Source organism: Aythya ferina, assembly GCF_964211825.1.
Source record: "Aythya ferina genome assembly, chromosome: 7".
In the NCBI taxonomy this organism is placed as follows: domain Eukaryota; kingdom Metazoa; phylum Chordata; class Aves; order Anseriformes; family Anatidae; genus Aythya; species Aythya ferina.
In genome coordinates this window covers 884,092-908,503 of record NC_140302.1, presented here as the reverse complement: position 1 = coordinate 908,503, position 24,412 = coordinate 884,092, and the positions used below count along the sequence as shown (strand labels likewise).

General features: G+C 44.8%; 1 protein-coding gene across 5 annotated transcripts in view; it reads left to right on the top strand.

Annotated features, from left to right (window-relative positions):
* The window catches only part of LOC311439579 (uncharacterized protein), a 377,995-nt gene that overhangs the window by 222,030 nt on the left and 131,553 nt on the right, over positions 1-24,412 (top strand). For 4 of the 5 annotated variants that reach the window (XM_084525450.1, XM_084525453.1, XM_084525452.1 and 1 more), the window contains exon 5: positions 24,298-24,401. In XM_084525450.1, coding sequence (XP_084381576.1) covers positions 24,298-24,401 — 104 coding nt within the window. Of the gene's footprint in view, positions 1-9,363; positions 9,493-24,297; positions 24,402-24,412 lie in introns of those variants that run through there. The other variant, XM_084525454.1, reaches the window with a different exon arrangement.

Genomic DNA, 24,412 nt, shown 5'->3' with positions numbered 1-24,412 from the left:
TTGTTTTGCTCGTGGTGTCATGAAGCTCTCTCTATTCTGGAAGCTATCAGGGCTCTGCAATTCAGCTGCTGATGTATGAATATGCCTTCATTATTTCTCCTCTTCGCTCATGTAGAAGCATATAAGGTACCGAAATTAGTCCGAATGCTTTAGTTTATTTCTTCAGATGTACCAGTTAGCAACGACTCAATTTGCAGCTGCCAGTCGTGTTTAACCGAGCAAGCGAGCCACGGAGCAGGGCTGCGGCTACCTGCACCGCCTGCCTACAGCGCGCGGCTCCAAGGAGCAGCCGCGAGGAAAAACAGAGGCTTGCTTTCCCAGACCGTGCTCCATCACCAGGTCTGTTTGTGTTCTTATTAATAACTACCGTGATTGCTATTCTTCCCACTTCCATAAGAATTAATCAGGCATCGACATGCTGATATCTGGACACGTTTTCCATCAAAAGAAAAAGCCTAATTAGGCTGCAAGCAGCAGCAGCAGCAGCAGCGTGTATTCCACAGCTCTCCTCAGCAGGTGACACGGCGTCTCGAATAGCTCTGAGGCTCTGGAGGGAAATTAGGAAAAGAGTTGGAGTTCACAGTGTCTTTTATTATGATAATAAGTACAGAACAACTGCACTCTTCCTTGGATGTTCAGTAATGATATCCATAGGTTGGATGCTCTGAACTCAGGTGGTCCTGGGAGAGGCATCGGCTCCCTGAAACGTGGGGGCGAGTGCTCGAGTAGAGGCTGTACAGCTGGGGGGAGACAGCAGCCCCTGGAGCCTGCACCCACGGGGACTACAGCCTTGATTAGCCTGATAAAACAAGGTGATAGGAGATTTTTAATGAGCCCAAAAATACCGCTTGCAGGTGCTATGAATCAAGTCTTAAAAAAGGCTTGAATAGTGGGCCTCGTTAGACTGATGAGGGTGAAAACCCTTCACGTGGAGGGAAAGCTAGGACAGGAAAGGTAAGTGTGGTCAGGAGTTTGACAGTACATGTCTGAAGGCATGCCACAGGTAACGTGGCCCCAAACTTTAACCTCTCCCTAGCCGCCTGCTCTTAGTCACCTCTAGCAGAAAAAAAATCCACCAAAATGTTATACTGTTACAGCCTGCAGTGGTTATAAACATGGAAATAGTTGTATTGCTACTTGTAAGCAATGACCATTTGGGTTATTTCAGAATAATACCGAGCAGCTCTCAAAGTGCACGTATACTTAAATACAGACTGTATATGCATATATGATACAGTTCCCAATTGGGTTTAATTGTGCAGGTTGGTGGCTTCAGTCTGTTTCTTAATGTTGCTTCTTATTCTATAAAGTTTTACAGTAATGTGTCGGAAAATTAGTGACATCTGTGGCTGTTGTAAGGAACACAGCGCTTGTAGAGAGTTTCATATGCTGCACTTCCATGCAGGAAAAGAAAAATAAAATAAACCCCAATACTATGGCAACTTTCTAGCAACAGGACATCAGCAAGAGTTTTCCAGGATTTCTTCTAGAGCTCTGAAATTGTTACTTAGGATAAATCTCCTTATATGACAATGCTTGTTTCCTGTAGATACAATTTCTTACTAAAACATTGGTCTTGTCTGAAAGGATTTTATTATTTTTTTCCACAACATGGCTATTAGAAATTGAATATACATTTTCTTACCAAAAATGTAATGAAATACTGGATTTGTTTTAGAATGCAAATGTCATTGAAATGAGATTAAGCTGGAGTTGTAGCGATGGGTATTTTAGACATCCCTAATGATCACTTTCTTTTTTGCTACTTCTCTCAGCTTCCAGTGTTTGGATTGCTGACATGAGCATTTTTTAATATATACGTTTCTCTCGGGTTTGTAATGAATGGCAAGATTAATTTGCAGTAATTACATTACAATGCTAATAAGTGCTGGCATATATAATAAGTGCAATAATAATTGTTTTGACATATTTGTAAAGAGATGGTGTGTGTAGCCAGAACTGGAAACCCTTATGTGTGAATGACACGTGAGTTCGCAAGTGCTTGAGAGCTCAGTAATCATGTAAAACCAAAGAAGGAAAATTGAAGATACATAGGCATGCATGGGGCAAACAAGTTTTAAACTTTCCTCGTGGCAATATTTTTGTCAGCAGACGTTCTTGCTATGCCAGGTCATGCTAAAAGTAAAGAAGGATTTATGTCAGACCATGATGGAGAACTGCTTAGATACGATTATACTAAAAGATCATCAGCTTTGTCTCATTCTTTTGCTGACTTAGGTCTGTGATGACTTGATGTAACGTGAGGGCTGGGTGAGAATCAAGGTTAGTGAGAGGCTCCAATACTCTCTGAATTACAGGAACATGCTTCCCAGATCTGGCTACGGGGTTGTGTTTTGCTGGAGCGCAGGAAGCTGATGCCTCTTGGATGAATGGGAAGGGAGTTTACCCCATTATACTGCTGTTTCCTAGGGCTGGCCTGTACAGACTGCAAATTAATTAAGAGTATAACCATTTTGGCACTGAGTTATGTGTCCTCATGGGAACACCATCAGCTTCCAAACAGATTGTTAAAATGCTGCAGTTTCTGCCCCCCGAAGCTGTGTTGCCAGGTACAGCACAGAAGTGAGCATATTTGCTTGGGAAATTATGTTGAGTAGTAGTCACGATGAACTTGCTATAACATTTTGCCATGAGTTAATATCCTTGGAATTTAGTTTAAGACGCTGGTCTTGGCAGGCACTGTTGCTATGCAAATAGTATCCTCCAGATGTGAAGCGTATTGTGGAAATTAATAAAGAAGGCATCTCTGTAAGCATAGCTAGAATATACAAAATAACCCATGTCGTGCCTTCTTATAATGAGCACCATAAAATAACAATAAGAAGTGTGACAAAGAAATTATACCACGGAGCTCCCAGAACGCTTTGACGCTGCCCTAATTTTGAACAGGGATGTTTCATGATATTGCTTCTCTAATAAGGTCACTGTACAATAACTGGGTGGGATATTTAGGGAGGGGTTCACCTGTAGAGTACATACACTCGCACTAAAGGGCCACGAGGAGAAGTGAGGAAGAGAGATTTACCCATTCAGGAGCTCTTAATGCATCCAGGGCTTGATATTTGCCCACAATGAGTCTGAATACCCTAAGTCTAGGAAAAGTGAAGGAGATCTTCTCTACTGCAGGGACAATTTTCTAAAATTTAGAATGTGAAAAAATGAAGCTCTATGCTGGAAAAGCAATGCAGTTGTTAGTGACAGGTTTTGTTGTAGAAAAAAGAAAAGCAAAGACCTCAAAAATATATACAGAAGAGCAAGCAGCTTTGAAGTCTTCAGAGCTCCTATTGCAGCATCTGAATATTTGGAAGCATTTACTGTACTTTAGGAAAACAACAACAAAAAACATTATTTGGGAATCCTCTTGCTACTCCTGAGGTAGTCCGTCGGATGTGGGTGCTTCTTTTGGTCCTTGAAGTGGTAAGAAGCTGCACCAGATGGAGAATTATATTATTTATTCCCACAATATAACTCGTGATATGGCAGATAATTTGTGGCTGTTCTGCCAATGACTGGGCTCTCCCCAGCCAAGGGCTGGCTCCCAGCTTGCCTAATGCTCAGCAGCCGCGCCACTGCAGCTCCCGGCTGCATACAGAGCCCACAAGGGACGAGGATCCTCCCCACCCCGAGCCTCGCGTCCTCCGGTGGTGACCGAGGAAACTCTGTAAGAGGGCTGAAGGTGTCAAAAACCCACCCTCACAACTGCTCAGCAGCAATATTGAGATATTTTAGCAAGCGTTGCCAAGCCTTTCAGTGTATCTATAAATGGGACCTGCCGTTCAGCCTAAGAGCTCCCGATGCCCTTTTGACAAATCATTGGATCCTGGCCAGAGATAAGTCACAGCCCGGAACATACACTTGTCTTCTGCGTTAAGGGGGCCTTGTTCCTCTTTACATCATAATTGTAAACCTTTCTGTTTGTTTCAGCTGGATTTTTCTTTTTTTTCGTTTCCTTTTTTTCTTCCTTTTTCTTCAGAGCAAAATGGAAAGTTCAGTATTGTAATCCAGTAAACACATTTTTTATGCAAGGCTTTTATATCTACCCTAGAAAGGTCTCATTTGTTTCTTTCTTCTGGAGGCATGAAAAATTGTTTATTAAATATAATAATAATAATAAAGTAGAGATAAGCTTTCTTAGCTGGCATTACTTCAGGTTCCGACGTATTTTTCCCCAGCCTCACTTCATTATAGCTCTATTTGGTAGCGCATAACCAGCATGTGTCACGCCGAATGAAGGCTGGCTTCAGAATAACATGTCAGTAAGATGATTGCTCTTGGAACACACGGTGCCCTCGCTCTATAATTAAATGCAAAACCTGCGTGGAAAAACGGATGTTAGAAGTCTTAGCTCACGCTCAGCGGGGACTAGCAGCGCGGAGACAAACGCCGGCACGCCAGCCCGAGTCGAGTCGCCGCCTCTGTGCCGCAGTGCTCCTGCCGGGGCTGGCTGTGGTGCTGTGTGGGTGGGACGGGGCACTCAGGGCTTGGAGAAGCAGAGCCGGTGGGACAGGGGACAAGGATAACTGCGCTGCTCGCAGAGGGGCAGGTCCGGCTGCCGAGGCTGCCTACTGCTTGCCCCTCGCCCCCTGGCCCTCCGGGGGCTGCAAGCCCCCTGCCCGCAACACTTCTGCAGGGGTTGCTAGGTTCACGTTTCCAAACTGTACGTCAATTAATATTTAGGTGAGTTCACTCGCTTTCTGCAAGGTGAACAGAGTGAAATGATTTTTTAAAGATTAAATACATATCACGCTTTCCCCTCTGCAAATTTCCATCGGCTGACCTCTGGCCTCCTGACTGGACATGAGCAAAGCGTGCGCTCCTCCAGGACAGCTCACAGGCTTTCAGACCAGAGGCTTCTGTCCGTCTTCCCTCGTAACGATCCATTTTTCTCTTGTGGAGATACCTTCATCCCTACCAGCCCTTCCATTTACTCAGTTCTCATAAGCCGTAGCCACATCATGCTTCGAATCTGTCCAGCATTTCAAGACAGCGAGGTGCAAGCTCCTTAGACAGCCGACAGTATCTGTTTGTCTGACATGCCGTGTGTCCTCTCTTGAACTGGCTCCATCGTTTCCATAACCATATTTTTTTTCTGTCTCCTGAGACGAGGCATTCACTTTTGATCTTGTCTCTGTCTTCACAGACAACTTTCCCTCCCCAGCAAGGCCATCACAGTCATCTGTCATTTGGAGGAACCCACTTGATTTCCTTCTTTGCTTTAGAGGGAGAGTTACATCGTAATAAATCAAACGGCAAAAATAGTCACCTTGGGCCCCACAAGAGGCAAGACCAGGACTCTCTGAGGTGTTCAGGGAGAGTGTTTTCTTTTTCTTGTGCTACCTTTTAAAATCTTTAATTTCTGATTTTTGGCAATTTTAATTTGGAAAGTCTAGTTTTGTACCAGTTTCAGCTCATAAAAAACAGATGTATGCTGTTGAAGCATGTAGCCAGTAGGAAATGAGTGGCTTTTCTCTCTTTTTTTTTTTTTTTTTTTTTTTTTTGGCTGATGAGAATAACAATGAAAAAAAAAAGCATGAATGTTGGCTGCACTTCACTGCTATCAGTGTTCATTTTGCTTTTGACATTTAAATACTCTACATGCCTGAGAAAATGTTCTGGTAGACACCAAGCAAATATTCTGAAAATTTCTGTGACACTGCCAGGTCTTTTAGCTCCATTCCCTCACGTCTCTGCGGAAATCTGAAGTAAAGCTGTGTGAATGGATGACTTTTGGCAGTCTTCTCTCACAAGTTAACCAAACCTTTGGGGGCAGATCGCATCTGGTCCGTAAACTGTTTTTCAACAGTAGGAAATGTGGTGACTGATAGTCTTTAAAACTCTAGCAAAGAGGGTTTTTCTACTGCTGCTCCAGTCTGTCAGTCAAGAGGGTGAAGGACAGGAGGAGGGGTAGCTGCCCGGGTGACGTGTCCGTACCCTGCCTTCATCTGTCTGAGAGGGCTTTATCCCATTTCCACTGAATCCTGAAATACCCCAAAGCCCAGCTGGTAAGCTCTGCTCTCCAAAAGGCTTTTGATTAGGTTGCTCAGCAAAAGCTCTGATGGAAATAGAGGTGCCGTAGAGCGAAGGGAGAGATGCCTCTATGGATTAAAAAAGGGTGTGAAAGTTGGGGAAAACGTGTTTGAGTATGCAGTTGGCTTGCAGAGCGAGCAGAAGTCACGAAGGGAGTCTCAGAGCCACGTGTTGGGACCTGTACTGCTCAGCACACTTATACATGATCCCGAGGAGGAATGACTTGTGAGATGGCAAAGTTTGCTGACGCTGATGTTTCAGAGTGCAAAAAGATGAGGGCTGACTGTGAAGAATTGCGTGAGGCCTAACAAGTGTGGTCATTAAAATAGCAAGGCATATTCAGTATAAATAATGATGAAGTGATGCAGCTGGGAGTGGAGGGAGGGAATCTTATCTTTGCATGTATCTAATAAGCTCAGAGCTGACCACTACTGCTGGGGAACAAGACCTTGAAGTAATGGTAGTTCTGTGAAAAACTCGTTCCATAGCAATCAAAAAAGAGGAAAAACAAGGAGAAAGAAGAGTTGGGAGTTACAAGGATTGAATTAGGAAGCAGAGAACATCATTATGCTCCTGGACGCTACCGGTGAGCTCGTGTCTTGAATATTGCCTGCATGTTGGCAGTCCTGGTCTCTGCTTCAAAAAGGATAGTGCAAGAGGGGAAAAGATACGAATTTCTCCATACAATTTTCCTATGTCTATGAGACTAATTCAGAAACTAATTTGGATTAGTTAGCAAGTGTTCGAGCTGACGCCTATCCTACAGTATTCTCTGTGCCCCAGAATACGATTCCTTTTTTCCTCGTTTATAGTCAGGAACAGGTTTGTAAGCCCCCAGGCCTCTCTGAGGACAATCGCTATCATAAGGCTTCATCTGCATTTTTCAGAGCACACAATGTGGTTCGTTTAGCATTTTGGCTCTGAAGCCAGCGCGCGCCTGGGGTTGTGGCAGAAAAAGACAGAAAGTAGACATACTCTACTCCCTGCACGTTTCCCCACAAGCATGTCTCTAACGAGATTGTGTGCAAACCACATGCGTACAGCAGCAGGGCAGGTTCTGCACTGATTTCCAGCAGCAGAACATTTTGGTAACCCTGAGGTTAAGAAATCCCTGGGAAACCCTGTGGGGCCTGGAGGGAACAAGCTTGCAGGCAGCAATGTTTGACAGAACCGGGATCTACAGCACGGCTTCCTTCACACGTTTCTTCCACTCGGTAATGATGGAAGCAGAAATTAGGAGTGTGTTGTATTTATTACTGAGTGACAAACTTCCACGTGGGTGAAGAGGTTTCCTTTCACTAGTGTCGATAACACAGTTCGTTCCTGTTTCACCGCATGAAATCCTTATTGCTGTAACGTCACGCCATCTCCTCTTAGATTGCTAGCCACTGAAAAATCTATCAGAGACCTAAATTTTTCAGCCCTGATTCTCTATTTAATTTTGGTATTAAAGGAGCTGGCTATCCAGGAACCCTTTTGGAAGTCAGCTGGATGCTGCTGGGTGTTCAGTCCTCTTGGGGACCAGTTTGTCTGCTTACAGATGGATTTGGGATTTTATAGGCCATGTGATGGCTTCTTTGTAAGAGCTTTGCCTCTTTCCACCCAGGCAGCAGCCAGTAGAGAGCAATATTGTACACACATGAGAAATTAGTTCACTACGCTGTGTTATTCTAAGGGGAATTAACCACTATAATTATTGCTTTCCTTCTCCAGTACTGCTGTAATAACTAAGCTATATATAACGGAGTTTAGGCTTTGTGGTTTTTGTTTTTTTTTTTTTCATTCTCCTCAGTACTTACTTTTTATCTTGTATATAGTCAATGGCTTGTCAAACCCGAAGCTAATTTATTTGGTATTATATATTTAAAATGTTTCATTCCCTAAGAACCCACTAATGGGATGTAACACATCAAAATTAGATTAAAGAGCTCTGAAAAAAATCTCCTAATCACTTAGTTGAATAAAGCCTTTTCTTCTGTGGTGAATATTTACAGACTCCCTATTTTGTATAAACTCGTATTACTTCCAGAATTCAGTCTGGACGAGATCAGCACACTGGGCTCACGAGATGGAGGTGTGTGTGCGTATGTGTATTAGCGGCTCAGAATCTCCTCCAGCTAGTTTTTTCACCATCTTCTTCAAATTTAGCCCCATTTTTTTTTCCTGATGTAATATTTATGTGATATATAAAAATGTACAAGATGACTCCATCTCTGGAATAAAATAGATTGTTACCTTAATGCCTATCCATAATCACAGTTTTTAATCTAGGTTCTTCCAAGTAAAGCAAGCACGATCACACTTGAATAATTTACCCGAGATGTCCCCAGCCCTCCGAACGTGGCAATAGGAGCACTGGATCCCCACTAAACGTGTCCATATCATTACTGTACTGAACCCTCCGAGTAACCCTCGGTAGCTGTTGCCCCATCTTATCCCCCCCAGCAGCTTTAATCAGACTGCACCAAATTTCAGAGCAAAGCCCTGCGCTCGCTCTCCAGGGCGAGGAAAGGCAAGGCAGCATGGAGAGGTACTTCAGGCGTGAGCAGGATTCTCGTGCTCCCTTAGAAGAATAATTGAAACCTCAGCCCTGCGCTGAGCCCTGGACGTGGGGTTCCTCTGTGTCTCACGCCCAGGGTCAGCAGTCAAAAATGAGAAAGCTCTAACTCTGCCGGGGTCTGCAGCCCCACTGGGGGAGGTCACGGCTGCTCTGAAACGTGCCCCGAGGCAGGGTGGAGCCGCAGCTCATCCTTGGCTGGCAGGGCTTGCCCTGTGAGTGCATCGCTGTGCCTCGTGGTGCAATGCAGACTCTGCTTGGAAGACAGAAAACACATCTTAAAAGATAATCAGTAAACCTGCTTCTCTTCTCCATCGTTTCATCAGTAGCCTTTCATTAAATTTCCCAAAGGCTTTCAAATGTTTTTAGTAAACTTGGAAGATAAAATTAATGGGAAAAAAAAAGGGGGGGGAGGAGAAACTCACATGGAAAGTGAAGTCTGTTCAGCATTGGAATACACTTCACTGTCTAACATGCCATAACCTTTTCTGCACGCCCTGAGAATGAAACATGCAGCCCTAATACTGATACCCAGAGCAGACAGAGGCACCTTGAGGAGCAAAATCCTTTGCTGCTCTTTATGATTCTCTTCCTTCCAATATATATTTTTATAAATTCCTGCAGGCTTCCTCTGTGTGTGAGAGAGAGCCCAGGTGCTTCTCGGTAACACAATGGAGTTACATGCCTACAGATGAGCTTTGACAAACCTTATTTCATTAGTTTAAGAAATACTACTTCTTGCTTCATTATTTTCCTAGCTGTTTTGCCACAGAGTCAGCAGAAGGGCTGACTCCATGCTCCTGCCTCGGTCTCTTCAGTGTCAGGCCTGTCATCTTGCTGTAAGCCCACATTTCTCTGCAGTGGTTTAACCTCCCTCTCGGGATCATCCTGCTGGTTACTGGCCGTACCTGCTCGCGCTGTTGCGTGGAGTGGAGGCTGCCAGGTGAGCCCTGCTGCCACCACTCGCCACGGGCACGCTGTGAAGAAAGGAAAGGCTCCGACCATAAACCAGTACCTGTCTTCTTTCATCCATCTCTTGTGGAGCAGAAACCTTTCTGAACCAGAAACGCCAACATCGCTCCTCATTTGGGTCCAGACTGTGCAAATGGCCCCTGTCTCCATGATGAGTATCTTGGGTCTAGCTTTAGGACGTGAGCATCTGCTCCTAGGAGCTGCAAGCCTGTCCCTTGCCTGACAAGAATACACTTAATGAAATTAAAGAGCAATAAAATCAGCTACATTACTCAAGATTATTACTTTCTGCCACATTGTGTATTCATACTATAATTTACCACCACGGGAGATCATAGGAACAAACCCTGGGTTTTACAAAGGCCTTTGTGATGTTGTGGCTATAATCAGAGGCAGCTCCACCGACTGCCGTAATGAGGGCAATCAAATCCCACACTTCAGCACGCAGCCTGACACCTGCAGGGTCCACGCTGAAACGAATCCCCTCCTCTTCCCACCCCACCCAGTAGACAGCACACAACCGGCCACGGGAGTTACTTGGGTTTAGGAATTTACTAAAGCATTAAAATCCAGGTGCTCCTGAAGGCAAAGGGTAAATTTAATGGGGCAAATGTCCATCAGATCCACAGCCAAATCTCCTTTGCTTTAGGAGGTCCCATCAAGCATTGGGAAGCTGTAGACTGAGCTGGTCATCTGCCAGAGGGAACGTCGGAACGGCCTTTGGAGCAGAGAGAGGGAGAACAAAAGAAAAAAAAAATAAAAATGGAAGAAAGAGCAAGGATGTGTCTGTTAACAGAAATAGACTTTAGCACCTCTTTGCTGTTCCCATGGAAATCTTTCGCTGACTTCCGTGACATGAGGCTTTTTCTCTCCAGATGTCAGGTGACCCCTTCCAGGCTGGGTTTGGTGAGACTCACCTCGCAGGAGGCCACCGGCAGCAGGTTCTGGGCACGCAGCGTGAAGCTCACCTGTGCCAGGACACTGGGCGTGCTGGGAGTGGAGGAGGAAATCTCCTCATTAGAGAAACAATCCCGCTCACCCGAAGACACACTCGGGTCACGGGTGTACATGACCAGCCAAGAAGCACAGGGTGTCCCTGTCTGAATCTTCAGGACTGGGCCACAGAGCTGGGCTCTGCCACCTCCCCGTGCTGCCCCTCTCCCGTCTGCCACCCCCGGCAGTGCCTGCCTGCCAGCCACTGCTTTCGGTGTTCCTCGTGCTTGGCAACCTGTTTCATAGCCCTGGATAAAAGCAGCTCAGCCTTTTACTCTATTTATTCTATTATTCAGGCTTTTCTTTTTTAGACACTGGTTTTCATTAAAATTTAATCTTCCGAGACGTGATTGATGCAAAGACTGAAAAAAATAAAAGAAGACTGCAGAGCTTCCTCCTTAGGTCAGAGAGCTGTGACAGGAGAACTTGGTAACACGGAGCACACGAGCTAACGAATCTCCCTCCCTCATTTCTCTTTCTCTCTGGTAATCTGTGACATCTTTTCAAAGCTCATTTGTTAAGCCCAGATTCTTGCTGGCTTCATACGAAGTGAAGGGTAGGGGCCTGGGAAGCACCCCAGGTGGATTCCGGGATTTGGGAAATGGGGACGGATGGAATGAGACTCCCGGTGTCTCCTGTTGGTGGCACCAGGCTTTCCCCAAGGCCGTGGGAGCTGGGAGGTGGCTGTGCTATGGCTAGACAAAAACCAGCAGCCCAAGGTCTCTGCCGGGTTTTATCCTGAAACTCTTTTCTGGCAGGCAGTGTTTTCTGAGATGCCCGTGGTAGGTTTCCAAATAGTTTAATCCCCTCCACAAGAGAAATGAGGAAAACCAAAATATTAGGGAAGACAGAAAGGGTGGGATAGCTGTTTTTTTCCTTGAATACCCAGAAAGGGAGAAAGCGATACATCAGGAGTGTCTAGCTGCAGGGAAGGAAATCATGACAAATACTGGTCCTCCCAAAACGATGGGAAACTTCACCAAGTACAAAGGAAGAGATGAGGTAGGGAGAGAGATGATGAACCACTGAAAAGAATAGGGGATGACTTTCTAATAATTCCAATTTATGAATAGAGCCAACTGTAAGTTAGGATTAATTTTTCAGGGAAAATGAATCATTGCTTAAAAAAAAAAAAAAAAAGTGAGAAAAACCTATCTTTTGAAACTCCTTGAGAATGTCTTACAATGACATGGCTTCCACCCGGGCCATTATGCAGTTGTAATGACTTTAAATGTTTGGTGTTCAGCTGCGTCCTGAAGTAGTTTGAAAATAAGTCTTTTAAGGAGGTCCTGCAGCCAGCCCTGACTTGAGAGCTGTACGTAGGCACTGGTATGTGAGGAAATGCCAGGTCCTACGTGGTTTGCACATACCCAACTCACATTTCTTTCACAGGGAGCAAGGGCTGTCCAGAACTACACAGAAGCCAACAGCACTCCCAGGACCCCTTTGCCCATTCAGAGTTATCACTTGACATTATCATTACCTCAGTTTGCAGCCTTAAGACTGGGCTTATAACTCGTGTCTGCAATGCATCTGTTTCCAAACAGGAGCTTGCATTCAGCCTGAATTTACTGTGGGTTCCAGGTAAAGGTACCCTTGCGGCTGCGAGTGATGCTCACGATGAATTCTTGGAAAAGGAGACGAATGTTCCCATCATGGCAAGTCATTAGCCGCATTTTTCTGACTTGCTTGGGATGCCTCCTGTGCCTTGGCTGTCTCCCCAGCAAGCCTTCCACCCCCGTGCTGTTCCAGCTCGCTGCGAGAGCTGTGCGCATCCATAAATGCCCAGAGTTGGCTCACGCTGCCCCGAACTGGCTCACTATGCCCAATTTAAAACAAATTGCTGTGCAAAAAGCAAGTCAGCTGGGCTCTGACCAGAATTCAGGACAGGCTTTGAGGAGATCACAGGGTAAGCAGCAGAAACGCTTACAGCAGAAAGATGTTTCCTTCGTGGTCTTGACTCCTTTTTCCCTTGTCTGCTTTTTTCAGTGGTGTTTAACAGTGTATCTGCTTCGTGCCACAGCTTCTCCTCGCCTCTAAGGAAAGCTCCAGGGGTTTCTTCTAGACAAAAGCGAGAGATTTGTACTGTGAAGGCCTAGGGAGAGATTCAGAGGACTGAAGTTGTCGCTAAGCACCTGCAGAGGTGAGAGAAGCAAAGCCTGAGAGGCAGAGAACATCCCGGCTGAAAGCAGATGAGTGGGAAGAGAGAGCTGGTCCCCAGCAGGGCTGTGTGGGGACGGGCAGGGGCAGGAGGCAGTCCTGAGAGGATTTCTCTTGTTAGCCTGTAGTACTAGAAAGGGTTGTTTTGAGGTCCTAATGCAGATTTAAAGTAGTTAAAATAATCAAATGTGACCAATTGCTTGGATAATCGGACCTGTGCTGCTGTGACCTACTGAGACCAAAACCCTCACCAACACATCCTGGTGGTGACCTGCATGTAGGTGGGAGTGACAGTCATTCTCAATTAAAATCACAAACCCAGTACTTAGCTTGCATTACCTGACACTCATTTTTCTCCACCCCCCCACGAGACACACTCGCTTTTCTTCATATTTTCTCTGGTTATTGATCTCTCTGTAGACCAGTAGGCTTGCCAGCCCTCTGTCTGAGGCACACCCTGTGTGCTCCTGTGCCTGTCTCCTGCAGCAAACAGGCTGGGGCCGTGGTTTCTCTGCCTCATACATCATTATTCCCAGGCTGCCACAGCGATCCCACATCAGCTCAGAGCCTTAATACAGAGAGAAGAGAAAGAAAAACAGATATTGCTGTCGTCTGGAAGTTCAGGACATTCGCACAATTTTAATTTATTTGCAGTGCCTTGTTAAAAGTCATTTTGATGGCAAAAATCTATGGGCTAATACGTGTTTCTGACTTACGTCATATACAATCTCTGTGTTTAATGCGGGGATGTTATAAAACAAAAATAGTTCAACAAAATGAATAACCAAACTTCATATAAAAGTAGTATTAAAAAAAGAAACAAATGGAGTACTAAGGAGCATGGAAACGATCAGCTGTGCAATTTCATGTCGATTCAATTCCATTTACAGCTCATAAATTCACTTACTGTTGTCGCACACTTGTGGCTTCGCACGTTCCCCCAGCGCCCCGTGGTTCAGCAGAGCTGCTCGCAGGCTCCCACACCCTGTACGTGTGCCAGCAGGGATGTGGGGATGCAGACAGTGCCAGCCTGCTGGCTGGGGCACAGCGCTGGGCCGGTGCTGCGCGCTGGCTCAGGCGGGGTCCCGGGGAGCTGGAGCACGAGCTGCTGGCGGGCAGCATGGCCGTCCCTGTGTAAATGTTAGCAGGGGGCAGCTAGCTGCAGCCTTTCCTGGCAACGTGCAGTAGCTCCTGCTGACATTTGCACCCACCATATGGCAGAGTGCAGCATGGCCACCCAGGGCTGAGCTCACCGCCTTACAAATGCTGCTGCCCTTGAACAGATCCATGGGTTGCATTTTTGTCATCCAGTGTTGCTGTGTGCCTCCATCTACATCACAAAGACACATCTTTTTTTTTTTTTTTTTTTTTTTTTTTTTTGGCAGCAGTGTGTGTGGGGGGAGTACCATTAACACTATCAATACTCTGGAAAGATGTTAGCTGCACACAGACAATCGACACAAAGCCAAATGAATCAGGGTAATTGGGTAAATCATGTGGCTCTCCGTGGTCATTGCAATACTCAGGCATGGACGTGAGTTTTCAGTGTGTGTGTCCATGGTGACTTCAGAAGATGCAAAGTCAGGTCCTGGCACTGCAGACTAATGGCTCTCCTTGTTTCAGGTAGGAAGTCGTAACCTTGCCTTGCATTTAACTGGGGGGTTCCACAATGGAAATGGGTAGTGACAGAGCCAGTGCAATGATCTTGATGTCTTCTTTAGAAAGGAAGTGTTCCTGTATAGATGTGCTCAGTTATATGGTTATGTCAGATAAATCTTCCTAGGAATCTGGGCAGGAGCATATTATTAGGCATTGAGCACCCACAGAGCTAGCCATAGAATAATCTGTGGAAAATATTTGTGCTTAATTTAAGTATATTTTACTTGTTATCATAAAAGCAAAATACAATGTCTACCACATTGTGAATATTACGTATTAATATATTTATAACTCATTCATTCAAAGAACTATTTCAGAAAGGCTTACTTTAGAAAAAACACTTGGGTGAAATAAATTAAAATCAACATATGCAACCTTTTTACATTGCAGATACATTTCCCCACTTTATTATGCCTGTAAATTCATCTCAGCAGCAGCTAAAAGAGAACAAAAGGGAAAAGCTACATATTTATAGCTGCCAGAGCAATTAGTTAGGAATAAGGTAGTATTCAGCTACTTATGTGTGTGTTGTGAAGGTCGTGACATTCAAAGGTAATTCTGCGGGCAAGCTCTTGTATAAAGATTTTGAAATACATTGGTGGTCTTATCCAGCTCATGGCTGGACTAGCTATTGCACCTCCAAACCAAGCCTTTTCCTTGTAGCCTCTTTATTCCCACAGCCAGCATCCTTGCTGCGCCCTCTGCTAGCTCCTTTTTACCAAGAACAGATGTGGAGATAAAACTAAGCTCTCACCTTCAGTGCTGTTCCTTTCTGGTCAAAGCTAAAGGATTTAAATGAAATAGTAATGAAAAACATACCACTAGCTATGCAATTTCTTTAGTGTGGATGAACAGAGGTTATCCACAGGCTTTTGAAAGTGTAATTCTCTTTCAAAAGAAAAAATTTCAGTTAATTGTCATGTACGCTGCACCCTGAGTGATATATGAGTCTTATTAGTACATACAGATTTATGAGACAGGATACAGTCCTTGAAAAGAAAAATCTCTTAAATTATTACATTTTACCTCTCTCACCTTTGTTCTTATGCAAGGTCAAACTGCATATTTAAAATGTTCTCCTGTCACATTCCTTAAAGATGAAGATTGCTGCAGGTTGGGCTGTGCTGAATTCGGCACCGTCGGCGCCCTGAACTCTGAAAGCAGAAGGAGGGGTTTGACACGTCGTGATTGCAGCTTGACTGAGAGATGGGAACCGGTGGCTTTTGTGGCACACGCACCCCCTGGCCTTATTAACCCAAACAGAAGTTTTATCCGTCGGATGCTATTTAAGAGTAAGCAAGCCCCTCTTAGCCCTACAGTACTCTTCTCTTGATGAAACCAAGTACCTATGCGTAGAAGTAGCAAAGAAATGGACAAATAATTATGTTATTTGTACCTGTGGAAGAGAAAAATCAATGCAAAGCAGCTAAAGATATGGAGACGGTGGACAGAAAACAGCAAGGGAAGAAGGCAAGGGGCCTGGAAGGGAGCTCAATTCCTTATCTTCTCCAGTGATCTGTGGGCGCAGGGGCCCACCTCAGTTCCCAATTCTAGAGATCACCGCGAGTGATCGGCTCTGGGTGTGGGGGCTCACCACGTCTGGCCACTCGCTGACGGGTAAGAGGAGCACTCTGTGCAGCTGTGGGAGCGTTGTCAGGGCGGTGCTGTAGGCAGGCTTTACACCAAGCCTGTCCACCAACAGGTTCAGGCAACTTTCGTCTTAACAAACAGGTTTGCTTCCAAAATTTACCTTTCCGTAGATTTTTTGTGAAACACGTTGGAGCATTTCTTTAACCTCGCTTGTATGGTAACCATCGTGTTTCTGGCTGAGAAATAAGTGGTATTACCACAGTCAAAAGAAGAACGTGCAGAGGTTTTTCTGCTCCCTGGCCTGCCACGAGCACAGGGCTACTCGGTCCCCTGGAAATGAGAACCACGGCTGGCAGGAGGCTGCCTAGCCACGGGGCAGCCCCCAGCTCTGCTGCGATAGCCCTGCAAGCAACATTAAATAAATCACTTCAGAGGATGACTTTGCATCCTCAGAAACCACGTAGCAATGGCAGAATTTGAGGCACGTGTGAAAGGACTTGTTCTGCCCCACAGGCGTGCCCGAGCATCCCCCGCCACTCCTGCAGCAGCGGGAGGCTCGTTCGGCCGCGCTCCCCACAGGTGATGCTTTGGTGAGAAATGTAATTATTTCCATCGTGCAGAGGGATGCTGTGGCTTATTAGAGATGGCTGTGATAATTTCTGGGAAAGGCAGCTTTCAGAAGGAGCAGTATGGTAGAGCCTAGTGCACACGAAGGAACTTGGGTCTGATAACGCTGTCTGCTGGTTCTCGTTAGTGCAGAGCTCCGCTTCCAAACTGCTTCCTTGGTGTTGCTCCGTGTCGGGGCATCCTGCAGGTGCAGTAGAGAGGATTGTGTTGTTTGTCATCACTATTAGAAGGCAGCTGAAAGGCACGTTCTCCCTTGCCCCCAGCAGCAGCCACCAGTGCAATCGCATTGCACAGGCACACGGAGCTGCCCCCCCGGTGTCACTGACACACCTGCACCCCAGAGTCATCTCTAGCAAGGCCCAGGTGAACGAAGCAAGGACGAGACCAAAACCCTCTTGTAGGCACAGCCTCTAATGGTTACGGGGAGAGTCCCCCCCACAAGCATTGGAGGTAGATGTAGAGTGATCTCAGCAGAAGTGAAATGGAATTGCTGTCTGGATATCGTGTTCTGAAATAATCTATTATTCTGTGAACAATTTATATGGATTTTCTAGTAAAATTACATTCAGCCTGAGTTTAATTGTGTGCCTGTGAATGTACATATTACCTAAAGCACGAAGCTGGAAACCTCAGTGTTTCCAGTTGCATTAACCAGAGCTGCAATGTAAAAACCCAGTGTCTCTGAGGCCTCGAGGCCAAGCCACGCTACAGCTGAATGGAAACCTTTCTTCTCCCCAGAAACTGGAGATCCTTGCATTTTGGCAGGAGTGACTCTGAAACGAGTGCTCAAAACTGTGCCGTGATATTCCTCACAGGTAGCAGGGAAACAGGTAGGGCTAATACAAGCAATCACATTCCCGCCCCAGGATATGTTGCAAACTCTGGATTTTTCCCTAACCAGTGAATTCAACCATTGGCGTTGTCTGGAGTGGATCAGAAGGTAGCTGTGAAGCACACATTCGCTACCAGGTGCTGCTTTTAATCCCCTTGATGTATTAGGCCTGTCAGCTGATCCATTTTCTATTCACATTGCCCTCCAGAATCCAGCTGAGGTGTAGATAATGCAGATAGTCACAGGGTTTTTGTCTGTTTGTTTGTTTGCTTTGCCCGTTGATAGATAACAACGTATTTATGAAATGACTTACAAGAAATCAGACCTTTCTAATGCAGAGGTTTAATAGAGAAGGCTAGCCTAATAACTCAGCTTCTGCTGTGTGCCCGAATGACAATGGTATGAATTCTCTTCCCTCTCAACTTAATTCAAGGATCATTTCCACAACCTGATTTACTCTTGTACCTTCTCCAGCTATGTTGATTGAGGTAATAGACTGGAAAAGAAAAACAAATCAAGGCTTACATCATTGTATATGCTATATTTTGCTCTGCCTAAATTATACATGGTATTCCAAGTACATATTTCTTGCTTAAAGAAAAATAAATGGAAAAGGCAACCCTTTTTTGGGGTTGCACAGAGCATTTGCTGTAGAAGATTCTGCAGCTTCTCCTGAAATTCTGCAGAGATTGCTGTAAAGGAAAGGCTGCACGCTGGAAAGAGGAGAGCATGGAGGAGATGCCTCCTCTGCCGCAGGAATGCCATCATCAGGGCCCGTGGCTGAACACGGCTGTGGATATGCTCAGGTGGTGCTCAGTGCACAACGAATGATGGCTCCGTATCAGGAACACCAGGAGACAGTCATGCTTGCTGCGTTGTACTTGGATCGTGGGTTGATGTTGCCTGCACAGAGCACGCAGTCTCATAGCAAGTGCATGCAGCAGTGCCGAGTTAGTAAACGTCACAGAAGGTGTGTAGATGTCTGTACAGGGCAGAGAGCAAAAGGCATGAGGGGAGGAAGGGGCAGCAATGTATGGGATGCGTGTCCGCGTGTGAATGGGATGATGTGGAAGAGCAGAGTAAACTTCCCGAATGAAGCACATCAGAGCATGTGAAAAGGAATTTATTTTGTGGTCTCAGATCAACTGCATAATGCTCGTGCTCTTTTTGCAGATGTGCCGGGGCAGCTAGGCACGTTCTGAAATCCCGTGCAGGCTGCTAGTCCTTGGAAAGCGTGCTGATTTGGAGTGCATATGGTCATTGCAAAACCTTAGCTTTGGCAGAGCGCTGCGAGCATAGGAGGAGGATCATTACTGCGTTCACAGTTGTTGCCCTGCCAATGTGATACTATATGGGATGGAAGTGCTGAATACCCGGCTTTTATAGTCATATTTGAGCAGTTAAATAAAAGGATGATTTGAACACGCTGAGCATTACTGTTCTCAGATATTCCAATGGGAAATGTCTTTCTGGTGACACGAAGAATTTCATGGCCGTAGCTCGCCTGTCTCAGAGTTCCAGTGAGGCAGAAGGCAGCATTCCTGCAAGATCAAACATTGCAGCTTAGCATTGCAAAACACAGCACTTCGAGTATCACTTTAAATGGGATAAAAATGAAATATTTATAACAGGCAAAGGAAGAGGCAACAGCAGAACGAAAAACTGAGTTGAACGCTTGAATGAAAAGCAAAACCTCCCTCACTGCAGCCCTGGCTCCCCTCTTCTGGAAACACCCTCATATCTGATCTAATACCAGACGAGAAACAAATGTTATGTCTTTTGCTCTTCTCCCTCCCTCTAGCCCCTAGAAAAACAGCTCAAACCTGTGTATCTTTAATTACCCTGAACAAGGCACTGGTACTTATTTCAGCACTTCTGAAAGCGATGTCACCAGCCTATTCTGTGGAGATAACTTCAGTGGTCTTATCAATGGGATTAAGCGCTGGGCCTTCTTCCCATCTTTTTCTCCGAGGGTGATGGCATGTGATCTAGATCGGGTCATATTCGAGTTGTCATGTGGGATATTTATCCATCGAAGGCAGCCACTGCTCCTGCCTGCAGGGGCACGGGTTGGAAGCAGCCCCTCCGTGCCCTCGGCAGCCAGCTCCTGGTGGCACGGCCAGGCTGGGCTGGGAGCAGCCTTCCTCCAGATGGTACAAACGGGCAGGCTCTGCACTTGACCGGTGAGTGCTGGAAGAGATCCCCAATGTGCAAAGTTAATCAAGTTGTGGCCTAATTAAAGCACATTACTGCTGCTTTGTCTTTCTGCCTGTGGTGCCCGAGACAATAAGCTACGATGAAGGAGCCCTGGTGGTGTCGTTTTATACATCTCTTAAGAGGTCAAATAACGTTGCTATTTGAGATGTTGATCATATAGAGAGGCAAAAGGCTAAGATTTGTTTACTTTATCCCTCCTGCCAAGTTAATTTTAGTACCTATTATTTGACAGAACTAATTAAATCATATTTCATTCTTCTCCATTCTGTAGTGGCTAAATACTGACAAACAGAACTATTGAACAGCTGAAACCTACTTAAAATTACTTCTACTCTGTCATACACCGAACAATGGAATGTACAGAACACTTCAAAGTTAAGGGAAAAGTTTAAGTTTAAAGTGTGTTTATGCTGTCAGTCTCTACATGATCTCTAATGATCACTCTGCTTGCTACTGGCCTATATTTTTATTTTTTCTGTCTTTCTAAAGGAAGGCAGAGAACTCAGTGGTGCTTCGGTATATCAACATATTTTCAAATTGTGTATTTGCAATAACTGTTGCAACACAAAAACATTTAAGAAATTGATGTAATTTTGGACAGACAGAATTGAAAGACAGAAGTCATTAACAAATAATATCCAATTCTTTGTTTATTTCTATTGAAATAAAAGCTTAATTCTGGTTTTCTTTATATCACTAGCCAGGAGGCAGTGTAACAAGACAATACTGAAGCATAGAGTTAGCGTGTCCTGTCATTTTCTTGAGTTTTCCCTAGCTGCTATTCCTCTGTAAGTCCAGAATTCTCACAGAATCGCAGTTTGACTTCCTTGTGTCTCCTTTTCAAGCAAGGCTTTGGCTTGCTATAGGAAAAAAAAAAAAATAGAAAAACAACTACAACTTCCCAGCAGCTAATAAACTAAACAATCAAAAGAACTCAGATTAATTGTGATTAGGTTTAGATTTATGATCTCCTGCTTTGGAAATGATCTTGTTCATAGGTGTTCACTATTTACAGTCGCCAGTGTCACGCAGCCAGTGTATGACTAGAGCCACTTCATTTTCCTTGAGAAATGGCAGAGGAGGCCTCTGCCTGGGATTCCTGTCCAGCGTTACACTTACTTCTTGGGAAGAAGTAGAAAGTGCTGCAAAATATGAATGTGATTATGGTCTTGCATGAAAGTAAATCAAGAACAGTTAGTCTGGAAACACAAAAATAAGAGTGATACTAACCGTTAGGAGACCATACTGTCATCCTATATTTTCATTAAGCCTGTGGTTTGCAAATTCTGTAATTCCTATGGTGCATTTATTTTAGTTACCCCTGATACCTCTTAATTAATACATCAAATACCAGAATACCATCTTAGTAAAATTGTTCTGATTTTTTCCCCTTAAGCTAAAGTCTCCTCTCTCACAGGAGAGCATCACAAAATGAAACCAAAAAGAATGATATAGTGTTTTTATTTGAGGGTGATAAGAATTCATATTCATTCTTCCTAATCGCTCAGGAAATAGTGAGCCCCTTTCAATTACCTAACCATGGAGCAGAACCAACTCTCCCCACCGCGTGGCAGTGATTTCTGGCTGCTTCCAGTTTGGGCTTGTGTTGCTGGAGCCCACTGAGAGTTTTGACTTTCACAGAGCAGCTGCTGCATGTTTTGAGGACCTGAAAAATATCTGAAAACAACCAAACAAGCAAAAAAAAAAAAACGCTGAAAGCCTGATACTTGAAGAAATAGGTTCCATCTGAGAAATGGGAACTCAAAACTGAAGGCCACCTAAATCAGCAATCGCGTTTCAAAAGTGAAGGATCCTTGCGTCTAATTTAAAAGTTTTGCCCTGGCAGGTCCATCTGCAGGTTACCCACAGTTTTATTATGCCTGAAAAACATGCAGTGCGTATGTGAGAGCCCGTAACTGAGCATCACGGCTTCACCAGTGAGCTGCAGGAGGCCCTCGTTTGGCCTCCCTGAGCAGCCTGGCCACCCAGGACTGTCCAGGCGCCCTTTCTTGGTCCTGCAGTACGCCCCTGGGTTTGTGCCTCTGATGCTGCTCCCCACGTCTCTCCATCAGACTGCTTTGGGATCCTGAATCTGAAGCACCCAGCCTGCTCGGATGGAGGAGGGAGGGTAAGAGAAGAAATGAAATTTCCTTGATTATCAGGCAAATTCCCATCAAAAGCCCATTTCAGATTTGGTGAAATTTCTTGGAAGGGGAGAGGCTTCTAATGAAGTGTTTTTGGTTGGTTAAACACAGATCAGTCAGAATATTTTTGACCATTTAATTAGCCAGAAGGAGAGGCCATGAAATGTTGAGGAATCACCCTGATAATGAGAAAAGTTTGTATTAAAAGGCTCATCAGTCTCACAGTGGCAGAGAGAACTATATATGAAAGTCATGACAATTTAGCAGGTTAGCTCTATTTAAGTGGCAGATATAATTTAGAGAGAAATGTTCTTATATCCTTTATTAACTAGTTTTATGATGATTTTCTAAAGAAATCTGGCTTCTCTAATTATGCTCGATGTCCATTCATCTGTCTGTCAACTCCTTCTCTGGGAGCCTTTGAATCTGCTTAACGTGACAGCAGGCAGACCCCAGACAGCTTTGCTGCTATCAATGCACACAAAAACATGTGCCCAGGTAAATTCATGCCCTCTTGGAGGGAAGGCTGCAATGCCAGCTCAATTCTGTCAGAGACCCATGGAAAAATAACCTGTGTAAATGCTGATAATCGTGAAACCACCATTTTCTTGTCCATTTTACTATCACTGGTTAACAGAAACACACTCAACTCAAATTTCATCTAAGGTTTGCTCAGAAAAAATAAGACTGCTAGTTGAAAACAAACCCAAATCAACGGGCCAAGTGCTGTAGCCGTGAGAGGTCCCCCATGAGAGGCTGTCACAGCAAGCCGAGAGGTTGTGTCCAGGGCTCAGCACTTTCTCCATGCCAGCCAGCAGTGGGCATGTTTTGGTCAGGTTGGTGACTTCCTTGACAAGTCATTTTGCAGAGGCACGAGGCACTAGGTAGTTGTTGTCAGACAGTATTTTCCTTGCTCTTTCCTTCCCTCTTTTACTGGTCCTTTCCCTGGCTTTCAGGACTGTACATCTGAAATGACAGTGCCAATAAAGACGCAAAACTGCAACCTGTGTGTTATCACCATGAGGAAAGACAACCAAGGCAAGTTCAGTTGGACTGACCTTCTGCAAGAGCACTATGCGGTCTCCTTCCTTCCCTTATCACAGCTGCAGGACCAACAACTTTTTCTTAGCACTGTGGTTCGTTTTTTGAGGGAATGCTCATCTAGGTGATAGCAATAATAATACAAACAAATGAGCTTGGACATATTGAACTGAGATGGCACCATTTGGGTTTTTGATTGATTTCCTTTTCAGTAATTCAAGAAATATCCATATTTCTGGCTCTGAGCATTCTTCTTTCCCTGATGTGACTTGCAAAAGTGCGTTTGTAGACTGGGTGACCCCTGCAGCCGTCTCAGCTTCTCCCCACTCACGTGCTGGAGCACTGGGACCAGGCACAGCCCGGTTCCCCTGCTCCCTCTCTTCCTCAGCAGTGTCTCTGGTGGGTGGGTCAGCAAGCCAGCAGGAGCCTTTGTGACCGTACAGTCTGGCCTCAGGCATCACACAAAGCTGTCGCCTTCCAGCTGCAATACATCCTTTCTCTCACACGAGAGTTATATTTGCTGCATTGTGGCTTTATTCTGTAAGACATTTTTTTCTCTGTCCTTTATCAGCTGTGGTTGCTGCAGCCTTCCATGGGCTAAAAGAAAGGGAACACAATAACTGCTAAGGGAGATGTCGCGGCCCTTCCATGCATTCATTCTCGGGAAGCTTTTGTGCAAGAAGTGAGAAAAGGGCCGTGATCTGTACAGCAGATAGATATGGTGGGGGAGTCGCATTGTAGTGACAAGATTCAATAGCATTTAGTCAGGAACACTTCTGAATCAAGAGGATCACAAAGTACAATCTATAAGGATACACATCTCAAGGGGGGAAGAAAAAATGCTGCTAAGGTTATACTGTTGGTTTTCTTATCGAGAAAAAAAAGATAGCAAGTGTGCGGTGTTCAAGGAGACCGAGGAAGTCCAGCCAGTCTGTAATAATAGGTGTCTTGAAGTATTACACAGAGCGGGTAACCCAACTGGACAAGTTTTATAGATGTTATTTCTCATTCCTTGAGTCTACTGCTTCTGAAAATAGTTTTAGTTCTGCAGCACATGAGGCAAGAGGTTGCTGTCATCTTAAATAACCTGGGGAAAAGAGAGAATAGCAAAAATAAAAATGAAATTTAAAGAAGAAAGAAAGAAGAAATAAAACAAGTTTTTATTCATATGATGGACCCTTGCTTCTCTCTTGCTCTGACTGGTGAAGAGCTCCCAAGAAGTCAAGGTGTTGATAAAGTAGGAGGGGGAAGATCTTACAAATAAAATTTCTATAACACTTTATAGGATATTCTAACCATATTTGGAATAAATTCCATATAATATTCTAAATATTATATAAATATTCTGTACATTCCACAATATTCTCTAAAATATTCCATAGTCTACTGGGATATGCTTTGCTGTGAGCTTGTACCTGATGTTCTTCTAATGCTTCTTCTCACCTTTCCTCTTGCAGCTGGCATGCCCACTGGATGCTGGGTGGATGCAGTGAGATGCTTGGCTGGTTCCTGCCTTTCAGGATAAATACGCGCTGGGATGAAACCGACTTTCTTCCAGAATGTAAGTAAATT